At 40.4% G+C, this 22,474-nt stretch overlaps 1 protein-coding gene across 1 annotated transcript; it reads right to left on the reverse strand.

Annotated features, from left to right (window-relative positions):
• Positions 1-9,354: 9,354 nt before the first annotated feature.
• Positions 9,355-12,500, reverse strand: LOC145457533 (uncharacterized). The gene is made up of 3 exons (XM_080335754.1): positions 12,302-12,500; positions 11,095-11,218; positions 9,355-9,810 (listed from the first exon to the last, which is right to left on the reverse strand). The coding sequence occupies exons 1-3, from the start codon at positions 12,408-12,410 to the stop codon at positions 9,675-9,677; spliced, it is 369 nt and encodes a 122-aa protein (XP_080191880.1). The 5' UTR covers positions 12,411-12,500; the 3' UTR covers positions 9,355-9,674.
• Between the last annotated feature and the right edge of the window lie 9,974 nt (positions 12,501-22,474).

Below are 22,474 nucleotides of genomic sequence, written 5' to 3' on the forward strand. Positions count from 1 at the left end.
CTATTCAATTTTTACTAATTTGCAAAATTTCTGGCACTCATTCCATTAGGATTGCTCAACTCGACGCGATTTCCATCTTGGTCCTATCTTTAGTGGCAACTTGAAAAATAGGTGATGCGTCAGCCCCTTCTCTTCCACTTGACTGAACAGTGCAGACTCGCATTGTTACTTGCAACTATTATACATCGGTGTTTTATAGCCTTCAATGGAAAACCCTCATGCTAACCTCGCCAGGGAAACCCAAATTTTTATGAGTTACAAAACCAAATATCTGCCGCAATACACATAACAACATAACTACACACCAGGGATATATAGAACTCCGGGATGGCTGACTCCGTCGATTGCGTCATCGCGGTCATACACAAGTAGGGTCATTTTCGCGCACTCACTGCAGATAGGATTGTTGACAGCGCTTTGTCTGTGCATGACTTGGAGAAACGGAATTGCCTTTTTAGTTTGTGATTGGTGGTAGATGATATCAATATATAAACGTTTATAAAGCTAGAGGACTCATGTGATGTTCAGGTAGTTGATCATTTTAGCAGTATTGGTTATGTAGCTTCAGCTGCAGGTTATTATCGGCACTACCGGTATCGGTATGCCTGTACGATATATCGCTGGTATTCGGAATATCTCCGCGTATCGAGTATGTTTTGCTACAGTGATAAGCGTAAGTGCATATCAGGATGTAGCAGATTGTTTAGAATTACATTTCAGGATGATTTTAGTATTGATTACGTTGTGCTTTTAATGACCGATCTGATGCTATAGAATTGCATAATAAGCCCAAGTCCTAGGCTGCACAGTGTACAGTACAGTAACTGCCGCCAGTTTAGAGTGCCTTCGTCTGTCAGGATTTTATGTAATAGGTTACTTGATAATTATAGTTCATCCATGCTACGTTCCTAATTGTAGAACATGATGGAGAACAAAGGAAAGGAAAGGAGTATCGAACGAGCCTAATGATTCTATACCTACCCGTGGTTTCCTAGAAGACAGTTATATAGTTTTATAGGGTGAAATGACCAAGAACTGCAGCCTCTAAGTACCAGTATGCAAGTTGCATTTCAGTCAAACAGTCAGGATGAATTTTAGACTTTTACGCAAAATACAAACCCTTGGAGTATGGTAGTGGTTAAGTGGTACAATACAATACACGGTAGTTAGAAGTTTTCATAATTGTATAACAGTCCAGGCACCATTTAAATTCAATCTGTCTTTACAGATACCGATAGTCTACTAGTGATACATGAATATGTTTGTTAATGACTGGCAATCAAATGCCACTATACTGGAAAGATACCTCCGTTGCAGGGAACTGTAAAATATAGCCAAGTCATTTGCTGGCCACTGAAACTTTTGAAGATACAAGACAGAGACAGGACTATTCATCACATCAATCGACTTGATGTTGACCACTCTCTCATGATGGATAAGTTAGCTCTATCGTCATGATGTGGCAATGGGGAAATGCTGTATAGGCCTATGTGGCAAAGGAAGATTGAACTCTTGAAACTGCATCACAGTTAAAAAGGTTTCGTCAAATCCTTGCGACACAGCCAGGACCTCTGCTCAGCATGCATGGGTAAGTTCGTCTGATTCTGGTGAGCTATATCAAATCAAGGATTGAAATCCATTTAAATATATTGTCGTGTGTGTGTGTGTGTGTTTGTGATGAGCGAATCAACTGCTTATGGCTTGAGGTACTACGCTATAGAAAAGATCATCCTGCCATTTTATCAACTGTGCATTTTGTCGACATTGTACTCTATAGTTGGAATATTATGGCAGTTAAATCAGCGGTTGTCACTTCTCAACCTTTTTGTTCTTGCACACCTTGCAACCTAAATTGCATATAGGACAAATGTATGGAACTAAAAACTAAATATTGGAAACAACATTGAATACCTTTTGATATTTTATGTGGTGCTGATAAAGTTTTTGCAAGGGTTCTGCCACCAACTTCAGCTTGACTGTTTGATTGCTTTTGAAAGAAATACCAGCAGCTCATCAGTTTCCCACCCCCTGTATTGCACTGCTATACTATACTATAGTAAAGATCATTCTGCCATTTTGTCAACTTTGCAGTGTGCATTTTGTCGACATTATAATTAATAGCTGGAATATTATGGCGGTTAAATCAGTGGTTGTCACTTCTCAACTTTTTTTTATCTTGCACGTACCTTGCAACCTAAATTGCATATAGGACAAATGTATGCAACTAAAAACTAAATATTGGAAACAACATTTAATACCTTTTGATATTATAGGTGGTGCTAATGAATTTCTGCAAGGGTTCTGCCACCAACGTCAGTTTGACTGTTTGATTGCTTTTGAAAGAAATACCAGCAGCTTATCAGTTTTCAAGCACAGCTCTATTCCACTGCTAAAGATCGCTAAATTGTACTGTCCAAATTTAAAGAACTTTTTTTAATAGTCTTATAGCTTTCACATATAACTGTTGCTGAAAGAGGTGTAGGATATTTCGTTCCGTACACTTGCATCATTGTGACGTACGTCAAGACCAAAGTAAACTATGAGCTCTGTATTACGACACCATGCAGAAAAACCCGATTCAATCTGAACTTTGATGTTTCATTCTCTAATGGACAAGCGTCCAGCTTCATGCATTTGGAATTGAGATATAAAAATCTAACATATTTGGCGGTTTAGCACCACTGGGTTGAATCCCCAGATCAAGCTATTCTTAAAGATTGGGTTTATGATTGATTTGTATCTCTAAATTGTTAATTTTTGTTGCAGATTCATGAAACGAAATGCGACGTTCCATTCTGTACAGCACATCATCAGTGGATATGCCGCTATACAATACTTGCATTACCATCTTCAAATATTGGCTTCAATCTGGAAATTTGGGTCTTGTGTCTCAGCAGCGACGCTTTTAATATCTACTCAGTCCATTGAATCAGTTATCATGTCCGAAAATCTTTTGGAGAGAGCGAGAGATATGATATTCTTTTTCGCCTGCACCATCGTGATGCTTTGACAGCGGAGATGCTATACGACCGTAAGGTAACCCAGTCTGCACCCCCGTTTTTTTCTCCTCCATGCTATCCGTGGATGCTGAGCGCCTAGCAGGATAGCCGCGGATACCAGTTTTCGAGTCTTTGGTCTGATCCGGCCGGGAATCGAACCCACGACCTACCGATCGAGAAGCCGGACGCATCACCATTACACATAATTTCCAATACTTGCGAATTAGTATCGAACCCTTCAGAAGCTTGATTCGGGATGTACTGCTACTGCACAGCCAATGACGATAAAGCTCAGGAATGTCTATCGACGAAAAAGTGGAGAAAATTTGGCGTGTTGTAGTATTCAAAAGAGCCTTTACAATTCAAAAAGTCTCAGCATCATATAGTTACTCTTTCCTGTTTGACTTATATTACTTCTCCCAAATACTTTTCAAAATTATCACCCACACTGAAAAAGTTTGGAAAACAATGTGTTGAACGTTTAGAAAATACTGATTTTCTTCGTTATCCACCTTTATATGTATTACCTGTCGGTAAATTTAGGTTAATTTGAAGTATACAACTGTATTCATGATTTACTGAATGAAATTGCTGATGTTCAACGTTGTCTGAGTTTGCTTAGCATAAAGGTTGAGGTATGGGAAGACCCATGTTTTCTAGAATGTCTTGCTTGCTCACCAGGAAGGCGGCGAAAGGTCAAGGAACCCGATTGTATAAACACCTACATCGCTAACTTGCGAAAGAAACTGAAGATTTCGAGGTAGATTGCAGGTTGGTATATAGCCCTACTTATGTATAGACCAAAAAGAAGTCAGCCATCCCGGAGTTCTATATATCCCTGCTACACACATAAATTAATAAAGATTCCTGGGTCTGAAAATGAACTGAGCATCAACAGCGTGCATCAACGACCCATTAATCATGATTTTCACCCAAAACAGACACAGCATAATGAATATTTATTGCAAATCAGTTTGTCGTTTGTTATTTTAAGTCAAAGACCGGTTTGAAATGCGACGCTCTCGCCTGAGAAAGTGCCTTCGTAATGTCGAAACGCAATAACGTGATATCCATACCCCTTGCGTATTTACTGATGAGCTAATAAATACTGGTGATAGAACCGTCATTTCAGAGTGTCGGGGGTTCGATTTCGAACTCCAACTGTTCTAGGTACGCTACTGCATACGACGTATCCAACAGCAGTCACAATTTGGCTACTGATCGCGCCTATTATCGCGTGCAGCCAATAATGACAAAGACAGGCGTGTTATCACGAATCATATGTATGAGTTGAGTGTGTGTCTTGGCCTCCAGCGGAACCCTTAGAGATACCCCTGATTATGTCTGAGACGACCCCAGTTAAGAACCACTTAAACATATGTATAATAGAGTTGTTCAGATTGCGACGTTCGGCTATAATTGAAGTGACGTGATTTTACTTAGCGGAGCAAGCTGATTTGTACCAATATATATTCTCTATACTGGATCTGGAATTGGATTCTAGAAAATAATCTCATGTGAAACTAAACTGGTTGGGATTTTCAGAACGACCCCAAGGACAACATGAGAACTGCAGATAGTGTGTTCTTCGCGCATGATAAAAACTTTATTTTGATGTAATGTGACCTGGACGCCTATATGTTCTGTCGCAGGAGAGGCCAACCTTTTTGCTATTCACGGCCGCATTCAGGGCATAGTTGTAAGTTACGACTCGTAACGAATCAACTAGACGTCAAACACCCCTATTCAGTTCTATAGGGAAACTGGGGCATTGTATCACCTAAAATCCTCTGCTACAACGTAGTTTACCATTTATGGACGTGCAGCAACCATTATCTTTCGCGTTTTCGCTTTAAACGCTTTCGCTTTCGATTGTAGACGTGCGCTGGTAGCGCTCATAACAAAATTTATCTATCTAAAAGACGCTCACAATGAAGAAACGGCATTTACTCTTCCTTTCTCTCTATTCATCTTACGCGGCCAAATCAGTGTACAGCTGGGCAACAATGCAGCTTGCCCGACTATAGTATGATATAACAGTGGTATCTGTATGTCTGAATTCTGTTACAATACAGTACCATGCGCTGTGTCGACCGTTGTTGGTCTGTGTCGATTTTGACGGTGTTTCGCACCATGATGAGTCTTGAAACTTAGTAGGCTATATATGTCTTGATGGTGGTATCTAACATTGCCTCAAGTTACATATTTGCTACTCAAGAATCAGGTTAGTAATTCTAGTTTGAGCTGATTCGTCATATACCGCCAACAGATTTTACTCAAAATTCGATATCAGTCTCTATTCATTTTAACAATGTTCCATACCGAGATCAGCGGTCAAGTGATCTGGCTATCGAACGTTGTCCCAAGTTTCAAGATTGGCACTGAATCATTTCATTTCGGTAGTATTTTTGTGTCCGAAGTCCAATGTGAGGTGATCCGTCATAATTATATCGCAAACAGATTTTACGCAAAAGCCGGAATTGGTCTCTATTGATTTTACCAATTTTTCATACCAAGATCGGTTTTGTTTGATATAATATCGTGACTTGATATGCTCGTGCTTGCACCGAAGTTTTTATAAATAGTCCGTCTACGCGCGAACCAGAACCATTTAGGAGTTTCCGCCATCCCTCATGTCATACGATAATTTCTTTCCTTGCAAATCTGTTCTGTTCTTACCTGGTGAAGGAGGGGCATATGCTGGAGGCTGATATTGTGGGTAGGCATACATCTTCAAAACTCAAATGTGAATATCAATAATATATATATATCTGATCCAGGATTGTAACCACGGCATAAGGTTCCTAGTCACCAGCAAATTAGACTTTTGCAGTTCTGACTCGAATCAAGTCAGAACATATTTTTTATCCAATCAATACACCACAAGATTGCGATACAATGAAAATATGTAGGAAGGTGTCGAAACGGCCTTTAGCACTTTTTAAATCAGACACCCCCCTTGACCTATGGGCGAAGTAAAAAGGAGGCATGAGACTCAATGAAAAGTAATAGCAGATAACATAAAGACAAAACGACCGAGACTAGTCCGACCCAAATTCCTGACACTCTTCAGCGCCCACTAGTGGATTTCAAAAGTAGTGATGACGTCACACTGAAAAAGCTTTGCTCATAGACCAAAGGTGGTCACGATCCGGTTCAGGAGTATGCGGCTGTATGTTGGGTAACAGATCCAGTGGTTATGGTCGCGAATCCATCTCCAATTTGAAAATGTTCCGTGGCCCACATCAAAATCTGACGAACTGATTACTAAAAGAAGTCAGCACCTTTTCCCAGACTTAATCACGGGCTATTTTGGAACCTGATTACGTTAAACCTATTTGCAAACCCCAGAATTAAGCCAAACGACCCCCACGTTTGGAACCACTATCTTTGAGTAAAGCATTTAAACGGCCTTAGCGATCTCTAGGAATATACCGTTTTCCTATAATTGCGACTACAATTAGGCTTATTCCAGTAAATGAAGGTTGTTTTTATTCATATTTTATTGCAGTTTTTGCGATGGTGGTAGTCTCCATATTAAAATCAAAAAATGTTATTGTAAATCGCGCGCAGCGCGAAAAAAAGAAACTGTATCAGCATAAATAGCCCCCAAAATAATGTTTTTATGTTGATTTACGAAAAATTATGAGCCTACGTCAAGTCTTCAAAATTCCAGATATTTGGCATATTTTTAGAAATTCCTCCCGGACACTAGCTTGAACAGTGAAATTCCGGACATGTCCGGAAATTCCGGACGTATGGCAACCCTACAATATACGAGGTATGAATAAGTCATATAGAATGCATGTGTCGAGTCACATGACTTGATGGAGTCATGCTCAACGTCTCGAGTACATCATGTCACATCGAAGAAAAGTTCTCGAGTCATTACAGCCCTGATCGGACGTCCGGCTTAAATTTCCATATATAATTTATATCAAATAGTATGGTATCAATGAACTTGCACAGACAATATCTATTCGCACAAATGAACAGCAACGACCTAGCACGATCAGAACGGTATATATCGTGGTTTTATTACACTACGAGTCCCTCGTGCCAGCATGGGTGAAAATATGCCCACGTTGGCGCCAAACGGTTCTAGCTAAGCTAGAGATTTTCCAATGGTCAACTGTCGTTTTTCATTATGTTGCACTGTCAAACGTCGGACAACCGCTTGATTAGTGCGCCTTTGACATCTTGTGACGTAATATTGATAATTTCAACCCTACATTTCCGTAAAGTAATATATTAATTTAATAAATACCCAGCGAAGACTCAGCCGACTTTTAAACATCACCAAATGTATAAACTGGAACAATTACATGCTTTGATAATTCCATAAAATTTCAACAAGAAATTAACGGTATAGGCGAGACGGCGCAATGAGGTCAGAGCATCAGACTATTGCTACATTTATATTGATCGGAGTGAAATACCGGTTTTCGTATAGTTGCGACAGATATTACCTCAAAACCAATTATACAGTAGATAAAACCCCAATCGGGCGGATGATACAATAAACATATCAAATCAAGATATATCCCTATGCAAGTATGCATATGCTTCGTATCAATGCCGTTGTAGTCAATAATTGATTGGGTAACTAAGCACAATTCGCTGATTATACCAACCCACATGAATTGTAGTTCGTTCTTGCTATTGTGTGATTGCGCGTACAATTTTCACAGCAGAAAGTCACTGGATATTCACAAACGGAAAGATGAAAATGTCGGAACAAACTTTTTTCTAACAAAACAAATATTTTTGTGAAATTGGCAAGGTGCCCTATCATTCAATGCCCAATTACTTTTCACGCTGCCAGCGCCGTGCGAATAGTGGTTCGAAGTTGAAATGAAAATGATTTCATACAAAAGATGTCATAATGACTAAAAAAATGTAATACATGGAAAAGGTTCACAGTCAACCAAGGCTCGTTTGTGAATGCGAACCTCCGAATTTCTGAGGTTCACACACAGAGAGCCTATGAGAACCTATGAGATCCCCTCCCCACCAAGGTAAAAAATGCACATAATTTATAGAAGAACCATATCGGCTCCGGCTATTACCTAGGTTTACCATATTATGAAAATCTGAAAAGAGGACACATTTTCAAAATTTTCAGACTTGCAATACCGGTGGAAAATCCTGAAAAAAATTATAAATTTTACCACTTCCTGGTCGGTTGACTTGAAAAAAAGGTCAGCTTTCCGGCTCATCTCCCGAAATACCCGCCGAAGCGTCCCTTCAGTGCTGATTTATTGTATCTCAGTCGAATTTTGCCCTATATTTAACTAAAATTCTTAAAAAAGAGGCAAAATCTCAAAAAATAGGACATTTCGGCGTCCTCCGACGACACTTTGAAAAAATTCGAAAAAGAGGACAAGTCCTCTTAAAAGAGGACGTACGGTAACCCTATATTACCGCACCATGACAATTCGAGGTTGAAAGCGCCACTTGTTTCCATAATAATAATAATAATAATAATAAAGTTTCGGTCGACATGCGACTCCTATAAATGCGTAAAAAATAGGCACCTTGGAAAGCTTTGGCCGAAAATAACCTTCACATGACCTCTGGTGGTGCAAACATTCAATATATATTTGGCCTGCGCCGAATCATCCTCGGCGATCGCACAGGATAACTTCTCATGACATTGAAACCCTGTCTTTGTGATAGTGGTGAAAGGGTCTTCGTAAAGGGGTTCCGGGCTCCCTGGAGGTTAAATTTATCAGTCTTTGGGGGCGTGACGAAATACTGTTTCGGTCCGTAAGCAAGCATGGGGTCCGTGTTCAATTTCCTTTCTCTAATGTGTCAGGCTCAAGTAGGTGAGAATAAACTGTACCGATAACTGTACCTCACACTATACAACACTAAATCCAAAGTACATGAACCTTGAAGATGACATGCATGTTGCATTGTCCAAAACTTCAGCGCACTTTACTCATTTAGTCCAAGAAGACCACAACATCCCTCTCTAAATATTTTCTTAACTTGGAAATGTTTCCCCTTGGCACTTTAGGTCACTTTTTTCAATGTATAGGCCTATCCCCATAGAAAACCGCCTGGCGAAGAGCGGATAAGTCCTAACCTCAGTGCGAGGCAAAACTCCCGCTGAAATCCTCTGGCCCTCTTCCCCTGCCGTGCAGATGTAGCGGATTGGTCGTTAGCCTATCTTCTCTTTTATATGATGTATACTTCCCCACTTTTTATAGTTTCTTTATTTTAATACTATGCCAATTGTTTATTTAACTTTTGTGACAATGGGTATATAACTTTTTTCCGTTCGTTCATTCATTCTGCTTTTCTTTCTTTCTCCTTCAACAACAACAACAACAATAACAATTTGACGCAATACAGTAGTTGAGTATCATAATTATTACAATAGTCAATAGTGCATTGATAGAGTTTCAGGCAAAATTTAGGGCGGGGGTTCGCAGAATTGGAATTTGTCTAAAGGGGTCCGTGACAACAATAAGGTTGAGAACCACTAGTTTAGGCAAGTAATTTCGTTGATAGCATTAAGCATGCGAGCATATATTGTATTTAAACATGTTCTTTTTTAAATTACGATTGAAAAATATTCTTTCTTATCAAGGTTATAGCACTATTCATATCCATTTTTTGAATACACTGTTCGTAACCGCTAAGGTCAGGTGATGCGAATCTTCAGATTCAGCTTTTGAATACCCTCCCGCACGATTGGCATTTTTTGTTCTTCCATTTGAGACAGCATATAATGCCGCACGGGAAGCAACAGAGGGCGCACAGAATGCCGGCGGTCGTGAAAGGTCCCGATCGGATGTCGCCTCTGAAATAAGCAAAGAAATAAGCCTGTGTGTCGTCGCTCACCTAAATTTTAAACGGCTTATGCAGAACCAAAGCGATGAGTTGGATTGAGATTTCGAACGTTTGCACTCGACGTGTTCACTAGACCGGGGGTCTCATACACGGGGCCTTCATCGAAATTTTGGATTTTGAAGTATTTGACAATATTTAGTGCCACATATATTTTACATCTGAAAACTGGAAATTAACTCTAACGCCTCATAAAATCAAATTTCAATTCAACTCGACGGTGTTTCAATTTGACTTTGGCAATGACATGATCAAGAGACTACTTAATATTTATCAGGAGCACATCCGAATCCCGGATTAGGCAACACTGCTCAAATGCTGTGATATCAATTCGATCTTTTGTTAATTTCTGAACTATTCTACCTATGGTTGTGACGCGTCAAATGTCCGCTAAAGCTGCAAAATTATAATGCAACAGAGCTTTCATGATGACATGATGGCGCATTTCTCCTCTCGCATGATGTCTATCTCATAATTTTGATAAATTATGCTTATACTCACCATACCAAGTGCAACAAATATATTTTATTCAAATATTTAAAAATGATATTTTTTCACCCGAGGCTCGAATTGCTATACCTACTATCAATATTAGGCCTAGTAAACCAAATTTCTCCGATGTCTGTGCAATGTCAGTCTGCAAGCACCGTTTGCTTAGGAAAATAATGAATAGACATGCATCGATGCTTCGGGCCGTGGAGTCATCCAAAAATAGGGATCTTGCCGGCTAGTACATTGGACTTTGAGGCCTCTCGTCCCCCGTATCGTTGTTTTTACGGCGACAAAAAAGCCCAAAAAAAGACCAGATGAAGAAAAAAGAAGAGAAAGCAATAGCTTCTAAAAAGGACCGACGAAGAAAGAATAACATCGAAGAAGACTGTGACATCGGGCAACAGGTCGAGGTAGATGCTAGTTCAAGCAACCCCTACTGGTTGGTCGTTCGGCATCTTGTATATCGCATTGTACATTGTATATGAAAAATATAATCTGTCGATTGATTTATTGATGATAGATGAACGTGAGCGGATTCGATCTTGCTATAATTGTCGTCATTACAATCGATCCCGATTCCAATACTTTGTCTCGTGCCAATTCCGATAAAATTTCAGGCCCCAAAACGTGGCTATTATAATCAATTTTTTGTGATTCCGGGTCTTCCGGGGAGTCATTTGAAAAGACTGCAGAACCCTGGCATGTGATTTAAAGGTGGTAACTCTTCTTATAATTTTACACTTACCCGCATCTGGTACAACTTCCAGCGCTGAATCGAGCCTGTTCACCTGAGTTACCTCCTCCACCCGCCATAACGATTGTCGGGGCGGGTGCGGGTGCTTGGTTTAACGAAATAGCCGTTTGCTGAACTGTAAAATGCAACATTGATATTATCGTTTCTCGTAGTAGTGTGGGTTTATATCACTTTCTATTTGATATTAACAATAGAAGATTGGCAGAAATTCGTGAGATCTCACTGTCTAATTGATTGACTGCTACGTTGCGTTCTAACGTTCTAGAACAGTGGTTCTTAAACTTTTTTTCTCCAGCGCCCCCCTTAAAAAATCGCCTGGGTCTGGGGCCCTCCTATTTTAAGTACTGTGGTAAAAAACAATGGGTAGAGGTAGGACTTGGTGTAGGTAGCGTGACGGGAGTGTCATAACTGGGAATTGACAATCCAAAAGTACTCCAAATTTATTTTACATGAATTAAAATCAACCTCTGCATTCAAAAAAATGGTCGATGGATATTTCGCGATGAGCACAACGACAAACGTTGTGATTTGACAGATTTTGTCTGATGTTAGTTTGCAATGAGAACTCAGGGATATATAGAACTATTGGTTAACTATACAATAATATTAATAAAATGCTGTTACTACACCATCTACTTCGAGGCCATTTTTAGCTCCCTTCATATCGCCTCCTGAGCCCAGCGTCCCCCATTTCGCCCCTTGAGCGTTTCCGCCTCCTTCAAAAAATCCAAATCGCCCCCTGGGTCGATGGATGTTTCACGATGAGCTCAACGAAAAACGTTGTGATTTGACAGATTTTGTCTAATGTTAGTTTGCAATTAGAACTCAGTGATATATAGAACTATTGGTTAACTATATAATAATATGCTGTTACTACTTGTAGCTCGACCCCCTTCTAGGCTTTTACGCGGATGATATGGCGAGAATTGAAATAAAATTTTATGTTTGATTTATACCGTGTAGTGGATCTGAGGTAAGTTCCGGTTCGTGTGCAACGGGTGTGTATTCACACCTTTCTATCACCGATGATAGACGGGCGTGAATACACAAGCACACCCTTTTCACTAAGACTCTAGGGAGTGCGTGTAATTATCTATGTTACACCCACAAGATATTTATATATTTTCTGTATCAAGTCAGGCATGGAAGTGCTTTCAGTACATAACCCCAAACATTCGATGGTGCTGTAAACTCTTACTTGGTGCCGGTGCAGGCGGCGGAGGCGGCGGAGGCGGCGGATACGGGTTATAAGCTGGTTGGCCGTAGACCGGTTGACCGTACCCTGGTTGAGGGTATACTGTGTTCATCGTGAGACCGTTTGCGAGTAAAACTAATTCTGCAGTTGTAACAAAGGATTGTATGTAACGCAAAAGGATGTGCTACCTGCGACAAATCAAAGCAACATAATCTATTAATACACGTGCCGATGTGATAGTCGGTATGTAGGTAACCTACATCTTCAGTGGTCGGTACGCACCGGTTCTATAGAAAAACACCACGGCATTTTATGAGATTAGCTAAACGTTCAGAAATAATCGTTACTATCAATGATTTAGCGTAACAGAACCGGCTGAAAATTATATAACTTGTGCTCGAACTGGCTGACCAACAAATTTCAATCCGACCGCTGGTCATTTCCCTACTAAACACATAATTCGGTGACTTCTGAAGGGCAATCACCGTTTGCTGCCTCTTACCACACCACTAAGCAATGAGCATGTTTTACTTGTATAAATTGATTCCGCGTCCTTTGATTATAACAATAAAAGTACTTCAGCTATTCCTTTGTTACCACCGAACATTATACATGCCACATTGTGAATATACTTCCATTTAATATCCGGTTTCACAATTAAATCACACTTTGTTGTATAAAATCAAGCTATATCCAGGGCGTGTCGACAAGTCATTCGACGCACATAGCAACGACGGCCTATAGGTCAGGGGCCGCCAACGCGTCGCGGGGGACTTTTCAAATTTCGTGTAGGCCGCGGATTCAATATCGAGATAAAATAGGCCCCACAGTTTAGCAACTACGTTTGTTTTTTAAAGTGTACCCAGTGAAACCCCAGTGTTGGGATCAAGTCATCTCGAGTCATTGCACATTTTGACTCGAGTCAAGTCAAGTCAATCGAAGTTTGAAGGTGACTCGAGTCAAGTCACGACTCTAGTCACAATTTAAGACAAGTTGTCTTTTCGAAGTTCGAGGTATGATTTTGTCATTGCAATCACAATCTGAATATGGAATTAAATATACATGTAAGAGGCGTCATATACTACGTAGGTAACTGTATGGGTATACCAGTGGTTCTCAACCGGAGGTCCGCGAAGCATTTTCAGGGGGTCCGAGAAGCCTCCAAATTTATAGAATAGTTGATAACCTAATTTGTATTTTCAAAATTTGGAAAATCACGAGTTATTTCGCTTCATTACTGGTAGAACTCATATCAACAGAATGACCGTCTAAGATGCTACGTGCAAACTGAGTGCTACGTGCTGAAATGCTACGTGCAAACTGATTTTAGTTGCTAAATTACCAATAGCCTGCCGATAGAGATATTTTGCTGAATAGAGATGTTTGCTGGGAATCAGGTGAAAAATAAATAGTTGGATTAGTGAAGTAAATCACGGTGACTTCGAAACGTTCATAAAAATCCATTTTCTCCTGTGATATAAGCCTATATACATAACTATTTTCCATAATAATTCCAAGATGAGCTACTAGAGATAGAAATGACCAGGCTTGACGTTATATGTTCGATAAAAAATTGTTTGTCAATTTTGGTGCCATATAATTGTTGCGATCATACCCAAATGTGTCGTTGGGAGCGCTACGCGTTATTATTACATTCTCCACCACCTTTCTTTGTCTAAATGATATTTTCAGCACTCGTCATATGAAATCGAAGGCGCGGATTTTAAAAACACGACCAGGTTTTTCAAAAAATGCAGTTGCAGAATTCGCTTCGAAATAATAAAAGTCAACCTAATTTCTACGTAAATAGTATGATGTCATTTTCAAGAAAGTCATTTTGTTGCTGCTCATCACCAACTATATATAAATAAAAGTTCGGGGGTCCACGAGGGTCCATGACGGTCCAAAAGGGGTCAGCGAATACAAAAAGGTTGAGAATCACTGCTGTATACCCTCCGTCTACAATTTTCCGTGAAAATAGAGAATAGAATTTGAAATTTTAGATATTTGAATCGAATTTATATGATGTACTACTCAATTACGTATCCATCGGATACAATTTAAGCCTGCACCAGATGTTGACGAGTAAAATAAGCTATATTCAAATTCAATTTAAGTCATACTAGAGGGATGGTGAAGGTGAGCACTGGGCACCAAATGACCAGTCTTTCGAACAGAGGAGAATCCTTTGCTATTATATTGCTGGTACTACTATAGAGATACTACAATCTCTATAGTATAGGGTTGCCATACGTCCGGAATTTCACTGTTAAAACTGCGTCCGGGAGGAATTTCTAAAATATGCCTAAATGTCCGGAATTTTGAAGAAAGCTCATACTTTTTTCCTAAATCAACATAAACAATATTATTTTTGGGCAGATTTATGCTACATGAAAGTTTTCTTCGCGCTGCGCGCGATTTAGTAACACATATATTGATTTTAATATGGGGACTACCACCCTCGCAAAAACTGCGATTAAAAATAAACAAAAATACCATTAAGTTACAGAAATAAGTTTAATTGTAATCGCAATTACAAGATAACGGTATATTCATAGAGTCGGTTTAGGCTGATTGGACTTTGACTTAACCATGTACCAGATAGCGTCAAGATAGCGTAAACCGACAAGATAGCGTAATGGTGAAGCGTGCGGCTTCTTGGTCGGTAGGTCGTGCGTTCGATTCCCGGCCGGGTCAGACCAAGGACCTGATTAGTAACGCTGGTGTCCATGACTTCCCCGCATGGCGCATTGTGATAGTAGGGAGGGGTGGTGCAGGACTTAGAAAGCCGTACAAGGCTATACCTGCACCTTCTTTGTCCAGCGGAATATGCTTATTGGCATAATTCATTCAAATCATTTAACGACCAGATGCATGTAGTAAGCCCTCAGATTTTGCATCGCTCACCCTACGATCGGTTCAAGATCAGTGTTTATTTGGGCGGGATTGGGCTGCAAAATGTGGCTTCGGCCCTGGTTAGCACTTACAACACACAACCACACACTCCTGAAGCTGAACCGAATCGTGACCACCCACGGTTGTAACCAAGTCACAAGGCTCCGAGTCACAAGTCAATCTCACTTTTATAGTTTTGACTCGAGTCAAGTCGAGTCATTTCAATTCACCACCGAGTCAAGTCCGAGTCCAAGTCAGCGAGCAGAGGGTCGGGTCTGAGTCATGGAATTATGACTCGAGTCCGAGTCCAAGTCATTGTAGAATGCTCAGTTTCCTGTTAAAGTATTGGTAAACCCACTTTTTAGGACTCAGTTTGGTGATATCGAATGTTTTGCATTTATAATATACCAATTTTCCTCACTTTTAGCAGTTTCTGGTCGCATATTCAAGTACCAGTACCCACAGATGAAATCCCAATAGTGTGTTGGCTTCGGAATTACAATGAAATGTCGGTCTTGGCCGTATGAGTCTCGAGTCAATGACTTGGATCGAGTCATGCGCAATGACTCGAGTCCAAGTCGAGTCAATACACAGATTGACCCGAGTCGAGTCGAGTCATTTCCGTATTTTGAAAAAATGACTCGAGTCAAGTCGAGTCATCAGAAAATCGTGACTCGAGTCGGACTCGAGTCGAGTCATGACTCGAGTTATTACAACCCTGTGACCACCTCTCGTCGATAGACAAAGCTTTGCTAGTGTGACGTCATATTGACTCACAATGTGCTAATATACCTCACTTTGAAATGCGCTAGTGGGCGATAAAGAGCGTCCGGAATTTGTGTTCCAAAATATGGTAACCCTACTATAGTACTACTACTGCTACTACTACTAGTATGAAAACGTATGCTATAAGCTCCAATCACTTCGGTTGCGGTCAATTTGTTTGTGATAAAACAATGGAGGTTCAGTAAAACGCAAAATCATTGAATGGATATAATTCGCCGCTCTCACAGTTCACAACAGCGTATTGAGAACAATCCGAACATATGAAAGATACAGCGATCTTTTATAGACACCGATTACATAATGATGACTTGAAATTGACTCGTTAATTTTGCTCCGAGTCACGAGTCAATCCATATTTTTGAGACGCCGAGACAAGTCGAGTCGAGTCATACGAAAAAGGGGACTCGAGTCAGGTCATGACTCGAGTCATCCCAACACTGGTAGAGCGCTGTGCTCTTTAACATGGGCGACAGGTATAGTTACCACAAAAGAAATATTATTTTACAACAAAGATATGACCATCACTTTCATTCTATTTTGCACAATGAGCTTCGCAGATACCTGACAACACTATTCAGTGACTAAGGATTCTTTCTTAGGGTTCGTTTTTTCAGCAAGTACCGTTCAACTATCCATCTCCTCGTAAACTTGATCTTGTGGGGAGGCTGCAGGGGTCTGTGGTCTGGGTCATTGCACATCAAGGCAGTATGCCCCCTTTCATATCATCAAATTCTTCCTCCATTGAATGCTATTACCATCGCCGAAGCCCTATCCGCTATTGAAGCACAGTGATGTTGGGCACAGAGAGCGGCTTGTTTAGAACAACAACAATATTTTTCAGCTGAAATCAATTTCAGCATTTCAGAATGCTGTTCTTCCAAAATCTCAAATCAGGTTGCGAGCGGCAAAATATGGCCTCGGACCGTTTGTTGGTGACACCTGGTATAGGTGTAAAGCTACGCGCTTCTGCCAATATGTAGCAGTGTTGGGATGACTCGAGTCATTACTTGACTCGAGTCAGACTCGAGTCACCTTTTTCGTATGACTTGACTTGACTCGAGTCACTTTGCAAAAATGACTTGACTTGACTTGACTCGACGCCTCAGAAATGCGGATTGACTCGTGACTCGGAGCAAAATTCACGAGTCAATTTCAAGTCATTAAGTAAACGGTGTCGAGTAAATCACCCTATATTATGTATGTTTTGGTTGTTAGCGATACGCCGGTGTCACTTGCGAGAGCAACCAGTCTTCAATAATTATAAGTTTCACTGATCATCCATTGTTACATCACAAATAAATTGACCGCTTACGAAACCATCACACGTACTTTGTCGTAGTAGCAGTAGATTTATCTAATCGCATCGTATCTCTGTTTCTTAGGCAGCTTAGTGCTTATATTGCGCAGTGCGCACCTTTAACAACACTCTTGTATGATTTAAATCGAACGAATATAGTTTATGTCTTTATATTCTCACAGAGGTGAAGGTGGGTAGTGCCTATTGTACCATATCAATTTGTTCAACTTCTCGAGGCTTCGTATTCGATCCTTCATATTGGCTGATAAAATCAGACTGTAGCATGTAGCTATGCAGTTACTCACGTATTTTATTATCAGTTCTACGTGTGCGTGAGCTATGCTACACCTTTTTGCATGAATATTTAACTTTATAATCGTCATTTGATTCAAGATAAATGGCCAATTAATCTATCCTTCACACAGTTAGCACACAGTACACAGTTGGGTCATCACATATACTTCGAAAATTCAATTTGACTCGAATCGTGACTTGACTCGTGACTTGACTTGACTTGACTCGACTTGACTCGAGTCACCTCCAAAAAACGAGTGACTTGACTTGACTCGAGTCACCCTTGAAAATCGATTGACTTGACTTGACTCGAGTCAAAATGTGCAATGACTCGAGATGACTCGTGAGTCGAAGGTAGTGACTTGATCCCAACACTGTTTGTAGACTGTGATGCAAGGACTGGCACCTTTCGTATCAAGTGCACCAATATCAAAATACATCTATAATTTGAATAGTTACTTCCGAGTTAGCTACTCAAATATCATATTATTCATGTTCTCGAGGAACGTCCACGAAATATCAGTATAAGTACTGACGCGACGGGTTTTGGCCATCTTGTAAATCACGCATTTTTGCAAACTGCGCGGAATAAAATCGCTATTGAATGAGCTGGTACATGCAGATTTCCATTTGAATGTCGGTTGGTATGGATATACTCTCGTTGAGAATGAATGAGACATCGCATTGTAAATCACATTAGACGATACGCGGAAAAATAATCGCGTAATTATCGCAAAAGGGCTCGTACATATAGAGCATAAAATGGTTGGCTTATGGGGCTTATAACCGACCATTGCACTTATTCCCTACCGCCTAATCTCAGTCAATATGTTAGGTTAGTAGTTATATAGATCGGTCAACCGGTGGCAGGGGTTCTTATGGGCGGGGTGGTGAGCGGCTGGAAAACCGGGGGTGGTGAGCGGCTCTTATTTCTTATGGCGGGGGTGGTGAGCGGCTATTGCGTCTTATGGCGGGGGTGGTGAGCGGCTCTTATTTCTTATGGCGGGGGTCGTGAGCGGCTGGAAAACCGGGGGTGGTGAGCGGCTCTTTTGTCTTATGGCGGGGGTGGTGAGCGGCTATTGTGTCTTGTGGTCGCACGGTAACCCTTTTCAGTATAGGGATCGGTCGCAAGCGGCTCTTATTTCTTATGGCGGGGGTCGTGAGCGGCTATTTCGTACTTTCAGGCATCTCTCTCGCGTGGTGTTGAATAGTCACCAACAATAACCACACAAACGGAAACGCGGCTTGTAAGAGGATTTACGCAGTGCGTGCGACCTATATTTCGAATGACCTGCGCGCTGAATTGTTACCCGTGCAGCTGTGTGCTACTATCGATTATTACACTATTCCATTCAGTGCGAAATAGTTTGATCGTAAATTATGATATATGATGTCGTAGTTTAGTCGTGTCAAATGACCGATCGTGTTCTCTTTCCTCGCTATTGATTGCTAGCTGAATAATACTTTCGGCTTATTCGCTGCTTCGTGCCTACAAAATAGTCTGCTGTTCACAGGCGCAACAAGAATCACAAGTATATACATTTACACATTCGTTTATTACTCTGAAATCAAACTCTTCACAAAAACATGTACAATCGTATCATTCACTTTTTTATCATCGCCAAAATTATCCAAGTATTCCTCTGTTGAAAACCCTTGAGCTCTTTTTATCAAGAATGCGATAGCATGATCTCCACACACATCTGAAGTTTTACTCTGTAACTGTTTCCCAGTCACTGAAAATTCATCCGGCTCCAGGAATTCGATTATCTGAGGTTTTAGTGGTCCGAAGCCTAGCGAATCATGAAAATGAGTATCGTCATCTCTGTATATAGACACCCAGTGAGACCCAGGTAAACTCGACTCATCGTAATTAATGGTGATAGCGAATTTTCCGCTAGTTGGTTTCTTCGGTAACTGATCTACTGGATAAGTTCCTAGATATAGACTTTGTGTGTCAGGGTGGTTATAGAGAATATCATCGATCTCAGACGTATTCATATTTCGACGACTTGTCTTTTTTGATTCAGTTGTAGAAGATGTTGAAACTCCTTCAAACATAACAAGGTTACGGAGGTTGGTAAAGGTTTCGATGTAGTCAAAACCAGATGCACAGTTCCTGTCTTATGAAGTTGATAACATCCCAAACTATTATCAGGTGTCAAATCAAACACAAAAAGAGTGTACCCCTTGACATAATCTTCGCGAGAAATATTTAAAGGTGCCTCGGATTCCCAGCGACCTGTCTGAGAGAATAGTGTCATATAACCTTCGAGTCCACCGTGTTTACCAAAATCGAAATGAAATTCGCGTCCGTTAATTTGTCGCCCGTCCACACTTAACGAAAGATTTTGAACATCAAAGTGTTTAAAGTTGAATGGATTTTTGGTTCGAACACCGTTAAATGTCGTGGTCTCAACTAAACCAATTACGATCTTCTTTGGCATGGTGCCGCTAACTAACTCTCTATCAATTTTCGACAAACCCGCGGCGAATGTATGAGTCGACATTTGTAAGCGTATCCAGGGGTACTTGGCAGTATTCTTCTGTAATACAGACTTGTGTGCTAAGCTTACACTTTCAGCGATCTTCATCTGTTTGACATACACCTCCATTTCGAGTAAAACAATTTGTACATCTTCCGCGTCGCCAAGCAGACAGAAATTATCTTCGTTACGTGTAAATTTTAATTTCATGTCGACATTATCCAACATACATCTAGACTGTTCAAAAAGACCCATTCGAATTTTTCCGATCAACTCTAGCGGAGTGCTGTTTTTTGTAAGGTCTTTTCGTTTAACATATCCAGTATTCGCTACACCAAGAACATCCATAGATCCAGCGACATCTTTATAAAAACCTTGTCCTTGCACAAAACTCTCCGAGGCATCATGTGTATCATTCAACAACCGAGAGATATAAGCTTTGTACGCATGACAATTATCCGAATTTGTGATAACCTCATTTGAAATAGTTACATCGATTTGTTTGAAAAGAGAATCCAACATGTTATTGACCAGACCCACTTGTGTATCGTTTGCTAAATCAGTTCCATCGCGTTTAGTGAGCTTCAAACGTAATCTCAAGAACGTGTTTTGTAGATCCATATATCGATCCGTCCTTGGTAATTGTACTTCCATGACATTCCCTAAACTATGGGGTTTGACGACGACATATTGCGATTCCTCAATACTGGTTTGTGTGTGGGGTATACTAAATATGTTTAATCCCGAGTTATGACATTCTCTGGAACCCGCGTGCATCAACATAGTTCTTAGTCGAATATATCCTGCTGTTTACGACGACGTTTGGATGAAGTGTTCTTTGACTTTGTTTTTTTCCTTTTTATAGCTTTTGGGGTTAAAATTTTATCAATCACTCGACCGCCAGCTTGTTTACTTCTCTTGACGACACTAGACTTGATCGAATTACCCCGTAATAGATCTCTCGCTATTTCACCTCCAGTCCGTAACAATTGACCACCAGCATATTTCGCAATAGGTGTCACTAAACGACCAAGTGATTTAAACAAACTCCCGATACCGGAACCGGCTTGAACTCCACCACTAAAATATCCATAACCATCACCTGTCTGGTTATAATGACGATGGACAGAATGATGGTCACACGTGAAAACAACTTTCATAATCGCTTCCTAATGTTAAATGTAGCTTGCAATGAACGACTTATTATATTTATAGGTTCCCCAAACTCATCCCTGAGGTAAAGACATACAGAATCTACAACATCTTTTGAAACAGGGAAATAATACGGATTTGTCGCTACCCAATTATGCGTGACATCACTAGTTGTCAGTGGTATAACTCGTAATAAACGCGCTAACGTATCTCCAAGTAAGTGAGGGTGAATAATATCACAATACACAAACAAATATTGACCAATCGCCGGTTCGGTTAAAGTGAAATCGATCTCCATGAGGGCTAATTCACAATATCTCGTCGGGATGTTGTTGATGGTGAGTAGTCTGTGTTCAAAATCAACACCAAGCATAGAGGTGGTTAACGTCACTATTTTCATCGTGCGTGGAGTGTCAATGTGGTCTCTATATCATGTACTAACTGACCGTATTGGTCTCGGATGGTGATTTTTATATCGCGGATGTGGTTAATCGACACTGGGAAATAAAACGGTTTTTCATATACAACTTCTTGTCTCATACACATCTCGTTATTTACTTGGATCACACGAAGCAATTGACTCATGTAATCACCCACCGGATGATGTCGTAGTACATTGATATACACAAAAAGATATCTGAGGTGGGGTTGAGTTGGTTTAGGTTTGATCGACGTGACATTACATACTGGTGTCGACACTTGATCAACTACACTGAAATAATTCGTGAATATATCCGTGGGGTGGAGTGTGATACGTTTCGAGTAACGAATTCGGAAAAGTTCATCGTTGATTCTTTCGGTGAAACAGTGTTTGAAACTTTCAGCTAATATTCTTCGCGTCAACTCGAGGTTGTTTGCATAATTCCCAAGTGGTGTTAGGTACGCATCTACTATTCGATCTTTCTCATTATGTAGCTCCCAGAGTGCTTGATCGTGATTGATTATAATTCGATCAAGAGATTCACTGACAAAACTCATATCCATCAATGCGAGTTCATTACAAATAATTTCGTTCGGTAACACCACTGAGAATTCGCCCTGGGTGCCAGACAACGTGATGTAACTCATATTGAATCAACAGCTCTACGACGGAAGCGTAGGGTCACTGTCACTGGTGCTTTTCGAAATTTAATGGGGTTGCCAGCGGCATCACGTAGATAAATTCGTATTGTTCTAAAATTGTTTCTCGCTAAAGCAAAGAAGTATGGTTTTGGGAATATATTGATTTGGTTTTCATTCGGTTTAGCGGTTACAGTAACCACCCGT

The sequence above is a fragment of the Botryllus schlosseri genome, chromosome 15, assembly GCF_051294905.1.
Source record: "Botryllus schlosseri isolate E-star chromosome 15, Bs_hap1, whole genome shotgun sequence".
Taxonomy (NCBI): domain Eukaryota; kingdom Metazoa; phylum Chordata; class Ascidiacea; order Stolidobranchia; family Styelidae; genus Botryllus; species Botryllus schlosseri.

Coding starts and splice junctions, on each gene's coding strand:
- LOC145457533 (XM_080335754.1), bottom strand. CDS start 12,410: ATGAACACAGTATACCCTCAACCAGGGTACGGTCAACCGGTCTACGGC. Junction 11,219..12,301: donor GCCGCCTGCACCGGCACCAA/GTAAGAGTTTAC, acceptor TGCATTTTACAG/TTCAGCAAACGGCTATTTCG. Junction 9,811..11,094: donor GGAAGTTGTACCAGATGCGG/GTAAGTGTAAAA, acceptor TGCTTATTTCAG/AGGCGACATCCGATCGGGAC.